The following is an 18170-nucleotide window of genomic DNA, read 5'->3' on the forward strand; positions in this document are numbered from 1 at the left end:
ATTACATCAACACAATATTACTGTACACGTACAGAGAACAAACCAAAAGTATAGTGTTTGTGAAGACCAGTCAATAGCAATACTCCAGCAATAATCGACTGGGGGCGACGTCCAAGAGACTAATGACCATTTTAGGATGACAAAATACTTTTTTTTTAATCCGTTTAATGCTATTTTGATTACTTGTTAAATGGGCATTGTCAGAAGGATTTATGAGCATCAGGTACAAATGAACAGGGAAGTCGACTTGGGAAGGCGCTACTAGAGCGAGTCGTCCTTTGTATCATATCTGCCAATGAGCACCTGTAGTGAGTGAAAGTAACTTTGGACGCACATCTTTTCAGAAAGCCTTCCATTACATTTCCACATTTTTGGTGGTTCCACTACATCCTACTTTCTTCACATGCAATAATATCTTAGAATTCTAAAAAGAAAGATAAAAGAATGCTCTGAAACGTACATTTAATAAATTACGTCAACGCATCAGCTCACTCGTTTTGAACCCCCCCCCCCCCCCCCCCCCCTAACTCTTTCACTTAAACAATTCTTGACAAATTGAAGGGATGTCCTTAACTCTAAGGTCTTAGGGTTTGGGTAATAGCGATGGAATACCCAGGGATTGTCCCCAAAAACAAAATTTGACAAACAGGTAGACATGTATGTGGGCGGGAACTGCCCTTGAAACGTCGTATCCAATGTAAAGAGTCAATGTCATACCCACTTTGACCCCTCATCAAGGTAAATGTGTTTGGCAGTTTGTACGTTTTACTATTTCCACTGTACAGACGTTATATGCAAGTCACTTGAAGTACAGTAAACTACAGTTATAACGAACACGCTTATAACGAACTAACGGATATAACGAATTAACTTTTTAGTCCCGACTATATGCTGTAGTTATGCTGTATATATGCTTATAACGAATTACGGATATAACGAACTAAAATTAGTAGTCCCTTTGAGTTCGTTATAACCGTAGTTTACTGTACTTTTTTGTGGACAAATTACTGCAGAAACATCATACTCATGTCATGACATACATACAACAAACCCTTATACAAACAATGCAATGCATAGTCATCTTGATGAATCTCAGCCATGATATCTCCAACGGCAAAACTCATTTAGGAGATACACATAATGTGTTTTGAAATTTGAGGTAGTCCCACTGTAGAGTAGATACCTCTTATTATAATGTAGAATTGAGCGCTTTAGCGCGAGTTATCAAATGTATAAATAAGAGACGTATAAATGTATCAATAATGACGTGCAAGATACTCGTACGTACATCTATTATTGACGCTTTTGCTCCCACGCTTGATTTTGAAAAACATGATTGCTATTATGCAACAACATACCGAGTGCAGATAATAGCAGAGAGAAGATTATGTTAACTCAATAAATAACAACAAACAATAGTTCAATGATAAAACTTACTTTTGCATCTAGTTCCCGTCCAGCCAGTTTTACATGTGCAGTGACCGTCAGTGTCATCACACCTTCTATCACATCCAGCTCCACACCGTGTACAAACTTGTCCGTCTCCGTAATAGCCGACATTGCATCCTGGAAATGAACACATGTGTGTAATGTTGACTCCGAATGAATTACAAGTTGGCTGTCATTAATAAATGAGAGTGTTGCGAAACATCATCAGCGTTGTGTGATTAGCTTGCTGTATCGTTTGATAATGTACAACATCCTCGAACTTCCCCCAAATATGACATTAATTTCCCAGCACCTTCATATATGTGGTTGAACAAATAGTTATTCCCAATTCAGTTACCGGAATACATTGTGAAACGACGCGTCTCCCCATAGCTAACTAAGGACAGAGAACCATCACTACCATAACAGTACCGTAAGTATCATTCAGATCCGTAAGATCTCTGTTTACTAATAGTTGGTCTTTCCCTATCAAAATGTTTAAATAATGATCAATATCAAATCCGAAAATATTGCTAATAGTATATAAAGCCACTACTTTGAGGCTTTGCTTGGGATTACATACTAGTGTATATAGAAATGCGTACGTTAATCCCCGAAAAGGAAAACTAATATGCATATTATTTCCGAACAAGATAATGCAGTGTAAGAATTACACTTAAATCTAGACTACATTAAGCTACACATAACTGTGACAGATAGCTGACAGACATACCTGGAGGGATTAATAATATTGCAAAACAGTCATGAAGAAATATGAATATGTATGCGGTTTATTAAATTTAAGACCAGACGATGCAGGAATCCATATTCAATCTTTATTTCACGTACTCAAGAGGCCACAGGCCTATAGTACAATTTGAAGAATATACAATTCTATACAACTGATGTACATATCTCACCAAATCACCTCACGTCATTCCACATCGCATCTCAACACAGTCACATAATTTCACACATACAGTACAATACCATACCCTGTAACTTCATGATTTCTATTTTACCATATCACAACTTGTTATATCATACAACATATTCTATAACATCATATCATATTGTATCATTATTATAAGATCATACTATATAGTATTTTTTCATATACCATTATCATATCATAACATACCATACATACCATCGTACCATATATCACACCTATATTATATCACATTTCAACATGTCATATCACACAACACATTAGCAATTTCATAGCTTGTCCCATCATATCTTATCATATCATACCATTGAATGCCATGTCATTCCATGCCAATTTATATCATATCAATCAATCAATATTTATTCAACACTGGACGGGGGCGGTCGGGTAGCCTAGTGGTTAAAGCGTTGGCTCGTCACGCCGAAGACCCGGGTTCGATTCCCGACATGGGTACAATGTGCGAAGCCCATTTCTGGTGTCCCCCGCCGTGATATTGCTGGAATATTGCTAAAAGCGGCGTAAAATCATACTCACTCACTCACTCACTCAACACTGGACGACCACAAGCCATATAATATGTACACTAAAAAACAGTATTTACCCAATTTCTGTAATACACATAACATTATTGCATCATATCCCCTCATGTATCATATCACACTACAACTCATATCATATCACATCATGTCATGTCACATCATATCATTTCATATACATATAACTATACTAAACCATTTGTAATATCACGTCCCACAATATCATATGACAGCCTAATAGTTTAATACCATTTCTAACTCTTGTGTTTGTAGTTTATTCAAATGGCAAATATCTATAAAAGTGTACTTAATGTATATACACAATAGTTTCCTAATACCAAGCAGCTAAGATTATTCTTTCATAAGGTTCTGTTGGTATAAAGAGGCACAATATATGTACATGGAAACATTTTGTAAGATACTTCTTTTTGTGTTTGACAGCAGTGTAACAAATTTAATAATATTAGGGTACCTATAATAATAAGCTTGCAGGTATTTTTCTCTAAGGTGTAAATACACTGGACATACAAGTAAGAAATGAAATTCATCTTCTACTGAGTTTAAACTACATGGATTACAGATTCTTTCTTCACGAGGAATGTTTGCATAACGCCCTGTTTCTATTAAAAGGTCGTGAGAAGAACATCTAAAACGTGAAAGAGCCGTTCGAATTTTTTAACATTAACTTTTGATAAATAATCTTCCATAATTATTTCTGATTTAAACATTTTGTAATAAGAGCACTTGTTTGTTAGAGTCAATGATGCAGTCCAAGATTGTAAATAAATATCCTTTAATCTCTGGGTTAATGAAAGTATAAACATTGATTTGGAATACACATTTTGGTTTTGCCAAATATCACCAAAGCCACAACTGAAAAATAATTCTCTAACACCTGTAACCCAGTTTCTTTTCCCATTATTATCATAAACTATCATCATATTATAACACTTTTTGGGCAATCTGTATTAGGGCATGTCATTAAGTTTCAGCCAGTATTTAATAACTTTTATATTTGAATATACATAGAGAGGGAATCTTCCACATTCTCCATACACCACCAAGCTGGAAGTGTTTATTTTAACACCTAGATACTTTTTGCAAACATATAAATGAATTTTTTCTATGGCATCAAAGTGCTGTAAACCCCAGACTTCTGACCCATACAACAAAATGGGGAGTATCTGTATATCAAATATTTAAAAAAATGATTGATGAGAAATGGTTTCTAAAACTTTCAAATCCATATTGTTAACGAGTGTGCAAGTTAATGCTTCTGTCTATGATAGGTAAAGCAAAGGTTCACATAACTATAGCACATTTTACTATCCAAAACAAAAAAGAACCCAAAACAAAAAAGTACCCTATTCCCCTATGGTCAGCTGATGTTCCTATGATGTGGGGTGTATGGTATTATGTTACATATTTAGAATAAACGTTACATAACATCTAATCGTATTCAGCTGACATTGTTACAGAGACTGCAACCCATTAAGATAAATGTGTTTGGTGGTTTGTACTTTTTACTATCTCAGCTGCACAGACATTATATGACAATCAGTTGAAGTACTATTTCTGAGGGCAAATTACTCCACCAACATCATGCTTATGTTATGACATATACATATAGTGAATACACGTACAAGAAGTGCATAGTCATCTAGATAAATCTGAACTATGATACTCATAACCTATTCTTAAATACAGTAGACTAAAGACAAATGTTTCTGACAAATATTGTACACACATTGGCTACCATATCAGATGTACACATCCTGTCATCTAAGTTGTAACTCACATGGTACTGCAGGTACTTACTGTCACACCTGTTTGGATAAGAAGACCTAGATGTCCATCCTGGTTGACAGTAGCCTCGGTTAAAATAGCTACATTTTCCAGTTTTCCGATCACATGGAAATACACGACATCCGGGTGAACATGTCGAGACACAATTGTCACCATAGGAACCCTCAGGACACTCTGTTTCAACAGAAAGAGGATAAACTTTAGGACGACATTGATTAAATGTCTCATGTGCAGCAGAGGGGGGTTCAAAGATAATATAACTACCATCTGTATTTTAAAGCCTTCTCTTTACCAATCATGCAGCAGTTTAGTCGAAAACACTCAAGTCTGAATACATTACAGAAAACAGACTAGCGAATTCTACTATTATGATTAGTAACAGCGACCAGAAGGTTAGTAAACAACGAATTTACTAAGGTGGCGAGAAGGGGTATTATGTTTCAGTTCCGGCGTCAAGACCACTTGACATTGCTCCCTTCCCCTTAGGTCAATGTCACGCTCGCCTTATTTCATAAAACAAAACGATTATCAGTCAGAGTGTTAGCTATGTATTGGCTTTATAACTTTGTCAGCATGTATTCAGTGAAGAAGGCCGTTAGTTAAGTTTGTCAGTGTAAAAATTGAATTGCAGATTTTATTTTCCTGTCAATTATTTGTGTAGTATTGTGTAACTAAACTTAAACCATGTCTTTAACCGGGCATTAATGGACTGAATTGCCAGTTAAACACCACTTGGCAATGACAGAACTTCCTTCCTCCCATATACACTTTTATGATCGAACAATATCCACGACAAATGTGTGTCGCCAGCGGGATTCAAATAGGCACACATACCTCATCCAAATCATAAAAAATGCCCAGTGGCAAACAGGAAGACACGTATGCATGAAACATACTCCGATGCTAAGATTCTTTGAATCATACAAACTCTGAACATCATCAAATCTAACGGAACAACATACTTATGGCAAATGGATATGAATAAACTAACGTGGAACATTATTTGCCAGATTGTGTATCTTACCCTGATCACAACGTTGAAGGGAATCTTTGTTCGTCCACCCAGGTTTGCAGGACCCACCCAGACACTCTCCGGTGGAACTGTTACATCCTCCCCACACGCATCCAGATGAACAGGTCTTTTGACAGTCAATGCCGTACTTGTCACCACTACACCCTTACATTGCAACACAAAACAGAACATTAATTATTGTAACTTGCAATAGCCCTTTATATTATCATGGAACTGACAATGGTGATTTCGATTATACATCTACCGAGCCCTCAGTCACAACCGATGTCGATAATTGATTAGTCAGGGTGAATCCGTGAAACATTTGAGTTTGAATTACAGTTTAACGTGCTCCAATGTGTTGTGGTATCTTGTGCATTGTGATTTGAGGTCGTGAAGCACTGGGTGTAAAACAAGAATAGCATATTATATCTACCTGTCAACTTTTTGTGTATTATTGTGTAACTAAACTTAAACCATGTCTTTAACCGGACATAAACGGACCGAATTGCCAGTTAAACACTACTTGTCAATGACGGAACTTCCTTTCCCCCCCATATCATACACCTCTATGATCTAACCATTTCCACGAAAAATGTGTGTCGCCAGCGGGATTCAAACCCGCACAAGTCCAAAACGAAGGCTAACGAAAGTGGTTTTCTGTCACGACGCCATGGACGAAATTTCCATCATAAAAAAGAAACAGTTAAACCGTTCATGAACGGTTAGTGTGTAATTGAGTAAATATAACGTCGTATCTGCAGTATTCCATCAAGTTTATATACATGCATGTACGTTATAAATACAAAGTTATATTTAAAAGCAAATTTGTCACAAAAATTTGATAATAATAAGATCATTTACAACTGTTTAAAACATTGGCTATAAGCCACCAGCAACCAAAGCTAGGCCACCTCACTGCGGATCATGGGGACTTACACATGTTCGACTATACTAATTAACTTTTGCAGTTTATACCTGATGGTGATAAAAGACACATGTAAAAATTAGTCTTAGTCTGCATACATACCTCCTCATGATAATAAAATAAATGCCCGGTGGCAAACAGGAAGACACGTATGCATGAAATATACCCCGATGCTAAAGATTCTTTGAATCATGTAAGCTCTGAACATCACCAAATCTATGACACGGCCTAGCTGATATCGTTGTATTGGTTTCATCATACAAACAGTCCTGCTATACGGAAGAAAGAAGGGACACGTGCTCAGCACATCAGACAGGAAATAACATACTTAAAGCAACATAGATGTGAATAAACTAACTTGGAACGCATTATGTGCACAGATTGTGTATCTTATCTTATTTTGTTTGCGTCTCATTCACGCGAGTATTTTGTATTTTGTAGAATAATCACTTTGAGAGGTAAGACATCCATGTTCTTTATTCATAGGTGATTGTGATTTGCTTTTTAATTGTAGATTTGGATAAACAACAACAATACTCGCTTTAAAATTCAAAGTAGGTTTAGAGGTGTATGTTTATCGATAACATACATAGTTTTACAGTAGATGTATCTCATAAACGTCGTCGCAAATGTACTGGAGTTACGCCAGTTTTCCAACTGCGATACAAGGCTATAGTTACCGTTGGTCGGTTCCTCTGGAGGTGATGTAGTTTCACCAGCTGTTGACCTTTCGTTCTCCAGAGTCGATGCAGGCGTTACTTCATCTGAAAAAAGGAAAAGCATATCGCTATTTGAAATTATGAATATGCCCGAGTGTTGTTTTGTGATGGGGGATTGTAACCTGCTGAAGTACAGATAATGAGATATAATGCATTTAAAGGTACTGTCATATCAATGCTCACCTGTGTAACCTGTGACGTTAAGGTGTTTGTTTCCCGTTTGTTGTTTAACGCCACTCTCAGCAATATTCCAGCTATATGGCGGCGGCCTATAAATGATCGCGTCTCCAGACTCACATCCAAAGAAGTTACCTAGCCTGACCACCTGATTAAATCGCCTCATACGTGCTCAGTTTGCTTGGAATCTATTCTGACCCGGAATCCTCACCTGATAAAATAATTACCCATTGAACAGTGAATGAGTCTGTTCTGGAAATGTTCTGTTCAGTTCGCAAGAAATGAGTCTTTTACTCCATGGCAATATTTGCGTTCTTGCCCTATTCTCTTAGTATCGGCAAAACAAATCTAAGATAAGTTATTTGAAGCACACAAATTTTACAAACGATCAACGAGAAACTATTATCACATTACTCTTTTGGGTAAAACTTCTTATTTGAAATGTAACAATATAAATCATATTGTTTGATAGGCAATTTTTAGGAGTTGACGGATGACAAAGTAGACAAACATGCTATTTGGATAACGACTATATTACTGTATTGATGCACAGCCATTTGAAAAGGAAAGGACAGTTTAGATGTGACCTTCCGGTAAGGCGGACGCCTTCAAAGGGCATCGAACTACCTTGGTCTTGCTGGAAAAGTGACTTGTTGTGTGTACAGTTTAAAGCAGTCTCGAAATTCATCGGTGCATATCCTCATACCCATAGTCATTGTTCAGTGTGTCAATTAAAACGTATATGATAATTGAGTATACTTTAACAAATATGTAAATAAATGGCCTATAAAAACTCACTTTTTTCACAGCCATAGTTTTTCCCGGTGTATCCCACTGCACAGCCAGACGGACACTTCCTGGGGTTCCTCAAACAGTCCGAGGCGTTCTTACAGTTGCACTCCATATTACATTCATCGTCATGAAGGCATTCTAAGAATGGGCAAGCACGTGTGAATAACCGTAGAAAGTGTACAGGACAGACGAGGATAATACGTGGAACCACATATCAGATGTAGATGTTTTTACTTTGTACTTTTAACGTCAATGAGAAGGTTCATTTAATCATATGGAATCAGGAAAAAGTACACCAAAAATGATGGCTAGAGATATAGTGATATCGTAGGTAAGCAACTGGATATAATAACGTGTGAAAAGGCACACAAAAATTCACCCAAAAGAGTAGCGTATCTATTTAATGTAATTTAATCAACCATTTCTCCGGGCTTTAGTATACACTATCCACATGGTAGTATCATGTTTATGATTAGTATATGTAGACGTCAGCAGTCCAAAGATTCCACGCCACGAATACATCCTTCTATGTAACTTATTTCATGCATAATAAACGTTCACTTGCCATAAGCAACTGCTACCTCGCACACTCTGAACTTAGGGTGTAATATAAGACTGGAGTATAACCGCTTCCCTTTGTACTCGTAGTCAGTAATCTTGTTGGTCACATTTTTGTGAATCGATACTTGCTCCCAACCGCCCCTTGCATCAATGTAAAATGAGGACAGACTTTTACCTTTAACAAAATAAGACGAAAACATGTCATTCTTTCGGAATTAGTTTAATAATGGACATGTTATGTAAAATCATCATATGACATTGATCCAGTAAGATTTACTGCAATTATCAAACATGGCTTATCTTTTGTATTACCAACAATAAATAAGAATTTTAGACGAATTATTGTTTGATATGCAACTGTTAGATTGGTTAGAATCAACTTCAAAGTTGAACTAGGACAGAAGACTGGCGGGCGCTCTTTCCTTGTATCAGATTTGTTTGTCAACTGACAGCGGAACTGATGGGTCCAAATCACCTATCGACAGTTTTCAGAACAACCGAGAACCTAAGCAACCGAAGCAAACATGATGGGATTGTTGCTGAAAATCTTGGCATCTGTTTAAAGTAGAAACAAAAGTGAAATCACCCACAAAAATCCAGTCACATCATTCAATCCAACATTAATTAAGCTATACAAATACGGTTGGTGTAAAGTTTCGTGCGTGAGGGATACATAGTCAAACTGATAAGCAGCGGTATATTATTAACACTTACGTCAAACCAAACGTGGTCAATATAACGGAATACAATATTTAAATATACATGATGTTGATTGATCCAAAGCGTAATCGGTCCAAATTATTTAATTATTATGCAATAATGCATATTTACGATTCATAAAACATGTGGTAGTGAATTGGTTTTAACGCTCCCTTGAACCGTATTCCAGTTATATCTCGGCGTGTCAGCAGAAGTTATACACATGTCAGACGATTATCACTTCTCACACAACTCTGCACAGTAGACCAACTTATATTTAATCCCAAATACATTTACACATGATTAATATAGACCTACTTGGTTCATGAAAAATTCGAATGATGTTAAATTCTCTGGGTGGGCCATCGATACTGCATGTTATAAAACCTGTGTAATCCTGACTTGTACACGTGCTGAGGTCCTCATCGACTACGTCTTGGTGGTCTATGCAGGATGCGTATGCCAATTGGTTGACTGAAACCATTAAAATATAATTAATTGGAAGATGTTTCCATGGGACATCTGCTGAATTCATATTTTAGACATTATCATCTCAGTCGCTAAACCAAAATATAGAAATCCACTTCATGTCAAGCAAAGAAAATCAACTTCTGTTCAGCAAGTCTATCTATATTTTCAAAAATAATAAGATAAAAGGAGAATATAATAAAAACTGTAGAAAGTAATGTAATGAGTTCATCGAAAGTTTATCCGTGAGGCATTAACTTGACATTGTGGAATAGATAAAAAAGATAAACCCTTATATATAACACAATCATTTGGTAGAATACATCTAACTCTAACTCATGTTTATATGCCACTAAGCATGTGTCATACTTAATACATGCATGCATGGTCAATAAATTGTTTCAAATGCACGATCTTCTAGTTTCAAGGCAATCACGAGGAACAAAGGGGGACAGTTGGTAGGAATAGGTTACGTAATATTGCAACTATTTAACCACAGCGGTTTTACTGCTTGAAACATTTAACATGGTAAGTGTCATCCCTTGGTTAAAGGTAATATGATGCGCGATGACATTTGTGTATATATAAAGTGAATAAAAACATATTCAAGAAACAACCATATGCTATTTTACCATTTGGACTGACCATTTATTCTTTTGAATGTTTCAATAGGGATCTTACCATACTGGCATCGACTGCCTGTGAAACCAGTCTCACACCCAGCCTCACAGTACTTTTGGGGATGATCACACTCTCTCTGGACACGACAGCGACAAGCACCTGATAGACAAGAAGCATCATGGGTAAATTATGCATGTGAATACACATGTTTCTGAGTTTGACTTTTTCAGGTTCTCAGATCTACATAATTGTCCTGGGAAGAACGGTTTGATAATGAAAACATCAGCTGTTGCGATTTGAATCATGTTTATTGCCACTGTTGATTGGTTTGTTCGTGGTTGTTTTACCTCACCCTAATCCAGCTACAAGACGGGGGACTGTGAATAATCGTGTCCGGACAAGAAAACCCAGTTATTAACATCATGAGCACCGTTATAAGCAACTGAGATACTTTGACATGCAGTCAACCTAGTCACCGAACCTGACCACTAGATCCATTTAAATGCCGCTCATGACAAGCACAGGCAGTTGGTTCCCTGGGTGTTTGTAAATACAAGTGACCAAACCCTTTTCATATTCATAAGAAATCACTGCTAAAACCAAACTCGATAGTATGATTCCGAAGATATTAGGAGCATGTGTTCATGAATCACTATCAAATAGTAATGACGCTTGGTACAAGTCAACTGTAGGGACTTGCATCGAACATATTTTTTGTCAACGATCGTCAAATTTGTAAATGTTCTCCACATGTCCACCATTAGACTCTTTGAAAGCTTTACTGAGGCCTTGTATGTTGTAACCTTCGTCAAACAACTTCTGAGCAAGAGTCGCATGACGCTCTTTGAAATTATCGTAGAAAGAGCATGCTCGACTGTACCTCATAAGTTGTTAAATGTTTGACGCCAAACTCGGTTTTGGTGCTAAAATTAATCTCGAAAGGCATCGGATGAGATGTGAACCCTAACAACGACATGGCTGTGTTTTATTATCTCATTCCTAACTGCACAGAACAATTTAATCTGATTCTTGTGACCATTTCGCCAAATATTGCAAATAATCGAGCGTCTTTATAGTAGGTCAGTATGTTATATTCTGATATGATGGTTAAAAGCAATATTCATGACTGACAGTCCTTCACAATACAATACACCCAGACACAGTCTAAGATCTTAATGGTGAATTGTGTTAAGCTCTTGAATGTACGATTTTCGAGTGAAGGAGTGAGTTAAAATTTAAAGTCACATCGGCAGTATTTCAGACACATCGTGACTTTCAAAGGTTATACATTTAAACTATAAAAGCCTGTTAGCAACGGACAGTAAAATGACTACTAGTAGAATTATCACGGATTTAAAACTACCATGGAAGCATAAAAATACATCTCTATACATAACAAACGGGCTATAGATCGCCAGCAGCCAAAGTTAGGCCACCATGCTAGGGGCCGTGGAGACTTACAATACTTCTGTTTCCTGCATGGATCCCCAGCAGGAATTACACTACCCTTCAGCTGCATGTGATGGTAGGCAATTTAGCTACCAGTTACAACAGATTAACTGTCAACACAATTTCAAAATTTATCAATAAGTTAAATTTAATTTATTTTTTAAATAATAAAAATTGAAATCTCCTTGAATTGATCTGTGGTTATAGATGAATGTGCCCAGTGAACGAACTCACTCCTAACAATTGCAAATGTGCATACATACGTCCGTGAAGGAGCTCAGTCTGTGAGTTAAATGGTCGTGGGTTAACCGAATTTTGAAGTATTAACTCCGATTAAGTATACAGGATTCAAATTGTAACATCACAAATACATTATTGTGAAATTCGTGAGTGAGTATAGTTTAACGCCGCTCTGAACAGTATTTCGGTTATGGCATGTGAGCTTCATGTTGGAGGAAAGTCTAAAGTCATGTAGGTCCAAAACGAGAACAATAATCAGGACGGATCGGGAATTCATACATTCGCTCATTCGGTTCTGGCACGCCACGAAATCATCGATTTGAGAGAGTGAACGAGTTTATTTATGATAATATGATAATATAATTCAGGGTATTGACACCCTCACACTAAGAATCATGTCAGACAATAGATCCCACCACCCTCGCTCTTCCCTCAATAGCTCATAATATTTACCAATTATGATGGGAGGGCGTGGTTTGATTAATGTGGAGGCTCTTCATGATAGAATTGTTTTGTGCACTTTTGAACACATTTATTTGTCTAATGATCTTCTTGTCAAGCATGTCAAGACTCATGATGAAAACAAGGCATTCCACAGTTTTCTAAAACGAGCCAAGGAGGTGGGACATAATCTCAACCTTTCGATTTTGTTGATGGTTCTGTACTGCTGGACGGTACAGAAATGAATGTCAACCAAGCGAAGTGCCATACCAAATCGCCATGCTTGTGGTTTTGCAACAGAGGTCCATCCATGGTATGACCCGGAATGTGTAGAGGGCGTCATGGAAAATGATAAATACCAAATTCTTTGGAATAGGCCCATTTACAGCCTCAGACGTATCCAGGCCAACAAACCTGATCTTGTCCTTTTTGATACATCCAATGAAATCATTTATATCATTGAATTTTCTGTCCCCTTTGACACCAATGTGATAGACAAGATTAAGGAAAAACATGGCAAATATGCGGACCTCGCTTTCGAAATGTCACGCTTGCATCCCAAGTTTCAAGTTGTCCGACTCCCCATTATTCTCGGTGCCTTAGGTTTGGTACCTAATCCGTAGACTGACCTGAGGAGAGTACCCGGGTTTGCTACCAGGAATACAGCCCTGCTGACAATCTGGGTTAGGCAGAAGGCTGCAGTGTTGGGGAGTTTTCACATTCTCCGAAAAGTTCTGGGTGGGTTTGACTAGGCAGCGCTTCCAGGGAGAAGTCAGGGCTGCATATAGAGAGGGCAAGGGCCCTGAGCTAATGATGAGCCTAACCAGCCTGACTGTGGCAGGATCACCCAAACCCTCAATGCTGCATTTTTTATTTAAATCAGTAATTATTATTATTATCATCATCATCATCATTATTATTATTATTATTGTTATTGTTATCATTATTAATAATAATAATAATAATAATAATAATAATAATAATAATAATAATAATAATAATAATAATAATAATAATGATCCATTTGTATGGCACCTTTTTCCATGCAGTATATTAATACACATCCCTTGGTATAATATCTTCTCGGGTGTTAGCTGAAAATAATCATTGTTCTTGTTTTGAGTAGGTTGTCAACCTGAATACAGGGAAACAAATTGCTGTAAATATTCAATTTTATGAATACACAATGCCATTTTAGAAAGTGGTTAAATATAACGAATGTTAGGTTTAGGATCACACTTTTTAAGTAAAGAACACATTCTGGTACTTCTTTGGGTTGGGTCACGGGATTAAATATAACATTTTGTTACAATATTCACTGCTATATTGAATAATCGATGTACATAATCACAAATATGAGACGAATTGAAAATATGTAAAACAGCTTCTTCGTAAATAAAAGCGACAAATATGTATGGGTGATCATAAGAAATAAAACAACAATGCAATGACTTAAAGACGTCCGCTAGCCAGACGCTGAATCAGCTGAAGGGGCACCTGCAGCCACTCCCGATGCAATGGTGCTACAATTCACGCATATTCAGGAGTCAGTGACTGTATACGACGCTCAAGGATTTCCCAATTGTGCTGCAGTGGATTCAGGTCTGTTAAGTGACTGAGTGAGTTGGGTTATCTCTGCTTTGAACAGTATTCCAGCTATTTCACGGTGTGTCAGCTTATTGTGGGAGGAAACCCAAAGTGATGTATGTCTCAGACATTTACCACTTTGGTTTAAATTAGAAGTACGGGTATGGTGCTGACAGACCTAGAAACAATCATGGCGAACCGTGATTCGAACCCACGATGACAGGTTTCATTGACTGGGTAACATGACGGGACTCGTTGCAAATGGCTGTCATCGTACTCATCAAGGCAGTGCCTTGTTTTCACATTGTGAAGTAACAAGAGGGCGTCTTGACCGTGGAAGGTCCTTCATAGCACTAATTTAACCAATGGTTTCCAAAATCGGCTGATAACTCTGAAATGGTAGCCCAGTTGACACTCGATATCTTTGAAGGACAACCCCTGTGAATGCATTTTGATCAGTTGCCATCAATGGTTATGATGTCAGTCACTGGATTGTCTGGTCCTATTATTGACAGACCGCCGGCATATAGTTTTGTTTGTTGTTTAACGCTGCACAGCAATATCCCAAGCTATATGACCGCAGTCTCTAAATAATCAAGTCTGGACCAGACAATCCAGTGATTGAAATAATGAGCATCGATCCACGCAATTGGGATCGATGACATGCATCAACCAAGTCAGCGAGCCTGACAACCCGATCCCGTTAGTCGACTATTACGACAAGCACAGGTTGCTGAAGACCTAGTCTACCCCGGATCTTCACGGGTCTGCAATAATGTAGTGAGAACGATCATGTTTTGTTTGTTTGTTGTTTCACGCCGCATTCAGCAATATTCCAGCTACAATTGTATATGACGGCGATCTGCAAATAATCGAGTCTGGAGCAGACAATCCAATGATTGACATCATGAGTATCGATCTACGCAGTTGGAATACGATGATATGTATCAACCAAGTCAGTGACCACCCGATCCCGTTTGTCGCCTCTAACGACAAGCAAAGTCGCCTTTTACAACAAGCATTGGATACTGAAGACCTTGTCTACCCCGGATCTTCCCGATTCGAAAACGATTATGTAAACGCATGGATACATCCGCTCAAACCTACATACATTTTAACTCAACATGAAAAACATATTTTATTTAGAAAATACACACATCAAAGTCAAACATTGCATAGCACCTCTTCTTTAAGTATGGAAACTGTTCCTTAATTTGGAAAAGAATCTATGTTGTATTTTTCAATTTATAGGCCACACACATGTTGAAGTTCACAACATGAGACTGTATTCTTTCAGAAAATCCAAATATTGAAATCGAACTGCGCATTGCACCTCTCCTATTAGAGGTATAAAAAGAGTTCAACAAGTTTGAAAGAATCGATGTTGTAGTTTACAAGTTATAGGTTACACACAAAATGGACGGAAGGAAATTTGATGGACGAAATTCTTTGGTATAACAAGATACCAATACCATTTCTGTTCGGTGCAAAATAATCCTGATATTTGCATCATTTTCACAGTTGGGGATAACCTTTTTTATGTCAAACATTAATTTCAAACATGGATAAAACTGTTCACATAAACTTTCTCTATTCCTTTATAGTTGTATGAGCATCCATTTCGAACATTTGGAAATCATGCTCCATGGCTAATGTTGCCTATATCATCAGCATAGAATTCGATAGGTCCAACATTGTTTCGAACATGAGTGAGTGACTTTGGTTTAACTCCGTATTCCAGTTATATCACAGCGTGTCAGCTTAAAGTAGGAGGAAAGTCCGAAGAGACGTAGATTTCAGACGTTTACCACTTTGATGAAAACCCACGAGCACGGGTATGGTGCTGACAAACCTAGAACCATAATCGATGTGAACCGGGATTCGAACCCACGATCATAGGTTTCAGGCGGCCCCAAGGGACGTAACTCTGCACAGCGAATTTCGAACATGAGAGCAAAAATGCAAATGAAGAATCGGTTTAGCATATCAACAACATTTGTATACATGTATCCAATAAAAAACCAAAAGAGTCCCCATCATCCCCAGTAAGGTGGTCAGACTTTTGTTGCTGGTGGTCTGTGTATTGGTTACCACTAAGCCTACAGCATAATGATGTTTGACACTGGATCTGGTTTGATGTTTTCCCTACCGTTTTTCTGTACTTTGTTAGGTATTTAGTAATGATTAATTTCATGCTTAACTCATCGCGATATGGCTGCAATATTACCCATACGATGTAAAATCTTAACTCGCTCACTCATAATTAGTTTCGCGAATATTTCACTTTTTCCAGGCAAAGTGATGACGAGAAATGACTTTCTATATACACGTCTATAAACTGAATCAATATGGTGGACGGATGTCGGTGTCTTTTATCAGCATTAGGAATAAAGTATAACAACTCATTGTAAAAGTAATTGTTGTTCCCGTTTTCCAAGAATTCAAGTCACATGCATATGTTTCCATGCAGACACTTATTAAGGAGCCTTTGTGAACGAAAAAGATATAATATTAATGTTTTGCAAGTCTGAAATACAGCTTACCATGAGCTGGATGACAGAGTGCCAAGAGAATTGGAAGAACACCGAGACACACACGTACGTAGTCCATTGTAAGTTCCCGAAACCTTGCCTACCAGCAACTCACATCACCACGGTGTGAAGACATTAGGGAAGTAAATAGTATATATACTTTGTGATGTGGGTAACGAGGCTATATCTGTGACATTGCTCAGAGTGAAACTAAATACATTTGACAAGTTTCCATCTCTCTTGAGAGAGAGAGAGAGAGAGAGAGAGAGAGAGAGAGAGAGAGAGGGAGAGAGCGTTAATATTTAAAGTGGCATCGGGAATATTTTAGCCATATCGGGATGCAGCTATTCATATTTGCAACAAGTGTTTCACAATGTATCACAGAAATTGAAAGGGTGTCTACATTTCAAAAAAGGTTTGTTCTGATAACTCATCTTGGTAATAAATCTTATCTATCTGTCTATCGTTTGTGAGTGATTGATGTGTACTTGGTCAAAGGGAGGTAATTCATCTTGTACCACGATCGCTAGTACGAGAATCTGCACTTTACTAAGGAAGTGTTATCCCAAATATAACATTTTTTACATTTGACCACTTTCTAAAGGGAATTGTGTATTCAATAAAGGTGGATGTTCACCTGCATCATTTTTTATTGCCTCAAGACATGATCATGATAGAATTCAGAAAATAAAACAAAATAAAACAAATCGTTTACACATAGATTATTTAAGGTAAGTAGCTAATGTAACAAGTGTCATCAGAAGATAAAACAATCTCCCCAGTCAATTCTCTGTGAAGAACCTAAAATGGTTAAAACAGTTCTGGTTTTAAATTGAATGACAGTAAAGACCATCAACCTGGAAATTTCCCAAAATTTAGTTGGACAGCATTAAACGTCAAATCTAATTCACCCTAATTTTTGTAAATACTCTTTAATAGTTTTTTAAAGATGTGCACACTTATTCTGATGGAGGCGAGTGGCTATATTGCCTCCTCTCACCCTGAAGAGAAACACTTTTACTGACTATTACGCTTGTCAAACTCACCATCGCCATGGTGACACAATGGAAGAAAGAAGACCAAAACACATAACCCATCTTCAGTCGGCGTAAACCCATGTTTTACCAACACCCTACTGGTCTTGTAGGGATTCGGGAAGTAGTTTCGATATAACAATATTTCATGAAGTATATTTACCGTTATGATACATACCCAAAGTATTA

The 18170-nt window shown here is 37.4% G+C and overlaps 2 protein-coding genes across 2 annotated transcripts in view; both read right to left on the reverse strand.

The window, feature by feature from the left end:
- The window catches only part of LOC139479944 (cell death abnormality protein 1-like), a 54976-nt gene extending 46499 nt beyond the window's left edge, over positions 1-8477 (reverse strand). Inside the window, exons 1-5 of the mRNA XM_071262882.1 lie at positions 8357-8477; positions 7343-7426; positions 5747-5899; positions 4735-4896; positions 1438-1566 (exon numbers count right to left, since the gene is read on the reverse strand). Of these exons, the coding sequence (XP_071118983.1) occupies positions 1438-1566; positions 4735-4896; positions 5747-5899; positions 7343-7426; positions 8357-8462 (634 nt within the window). The 5' untranslated portion in view covers positions 8463-8477. The remainder of the gene's footprint in view (positions 1-1437; positions 1567-4734; positions 4897-5746; positions 5900-7342; positions 7427-8356) is intronic.
- A 520-nt stretch (positions 8478-8997) lies between these two features.
- On the reverse strand, positions 8998-17042 carry LOC139479943 (uncharacterized). The gene is made up of 4 exons (XM_071262881.1): positions 16960-17042; positions 10760-10858; positions 9929-10084; positions 8998-9466 (listed from the first exon to the last, which is right to left on the reverse strand). Exons 1-4 carry the CDS (start codon positions 17024-17026, stop codon positions 9417-9419), a joined length of 372 nt encoding a protein of 123 aa, XP_071118982.1. The 5' UTR covers positions 17027-17042; the 3' UTR covers positions 8998-9416.
- Positions 17043-18170: the final 1128 nt, after the last annotated feature.

The sequence above is a fragment of the Haliotis cracherodii genome, unplaced genomic scaffold (genome assembly GCF_022045235.1).
Source record: "Haliotis cracherodii isolate W230 unplaced genomic scaffold, xgHalCrac1.p SCAF_4, whole genome shotgun sequence".
NCBI lineage: Eukaryota > Metazoa > Mollusca > Gastropoda > Lepetellida > Haliotidae > Haliotis > Haliotis cracherodii.

Excerpts from the sequence above, each read along its gene's own strand:
- LOC139479943 (XM_071262881.1), bottom strand. The coding sequence starts at position 17,026 with ATGGACTACGTACGTGTGTGTCTCGGTGTTCTTCCAATTCTCTTGGCA. Across the intron at positions 10,085-10,759 it reads AGGCAGTCGATGCCAGTATG|TCAACCAATTGGCATACGCA; the intron begins GTAAGATCCCTA and ends TAATGGTTTCAG. Across the intron at positions 9,467-9,928 it reads TCGAATTTTTCATGAACCAA|ATGCCAAGATTTTCAGCAAC; the intron begins GTAGGTCTATAT and ends TACTTTAAACAG.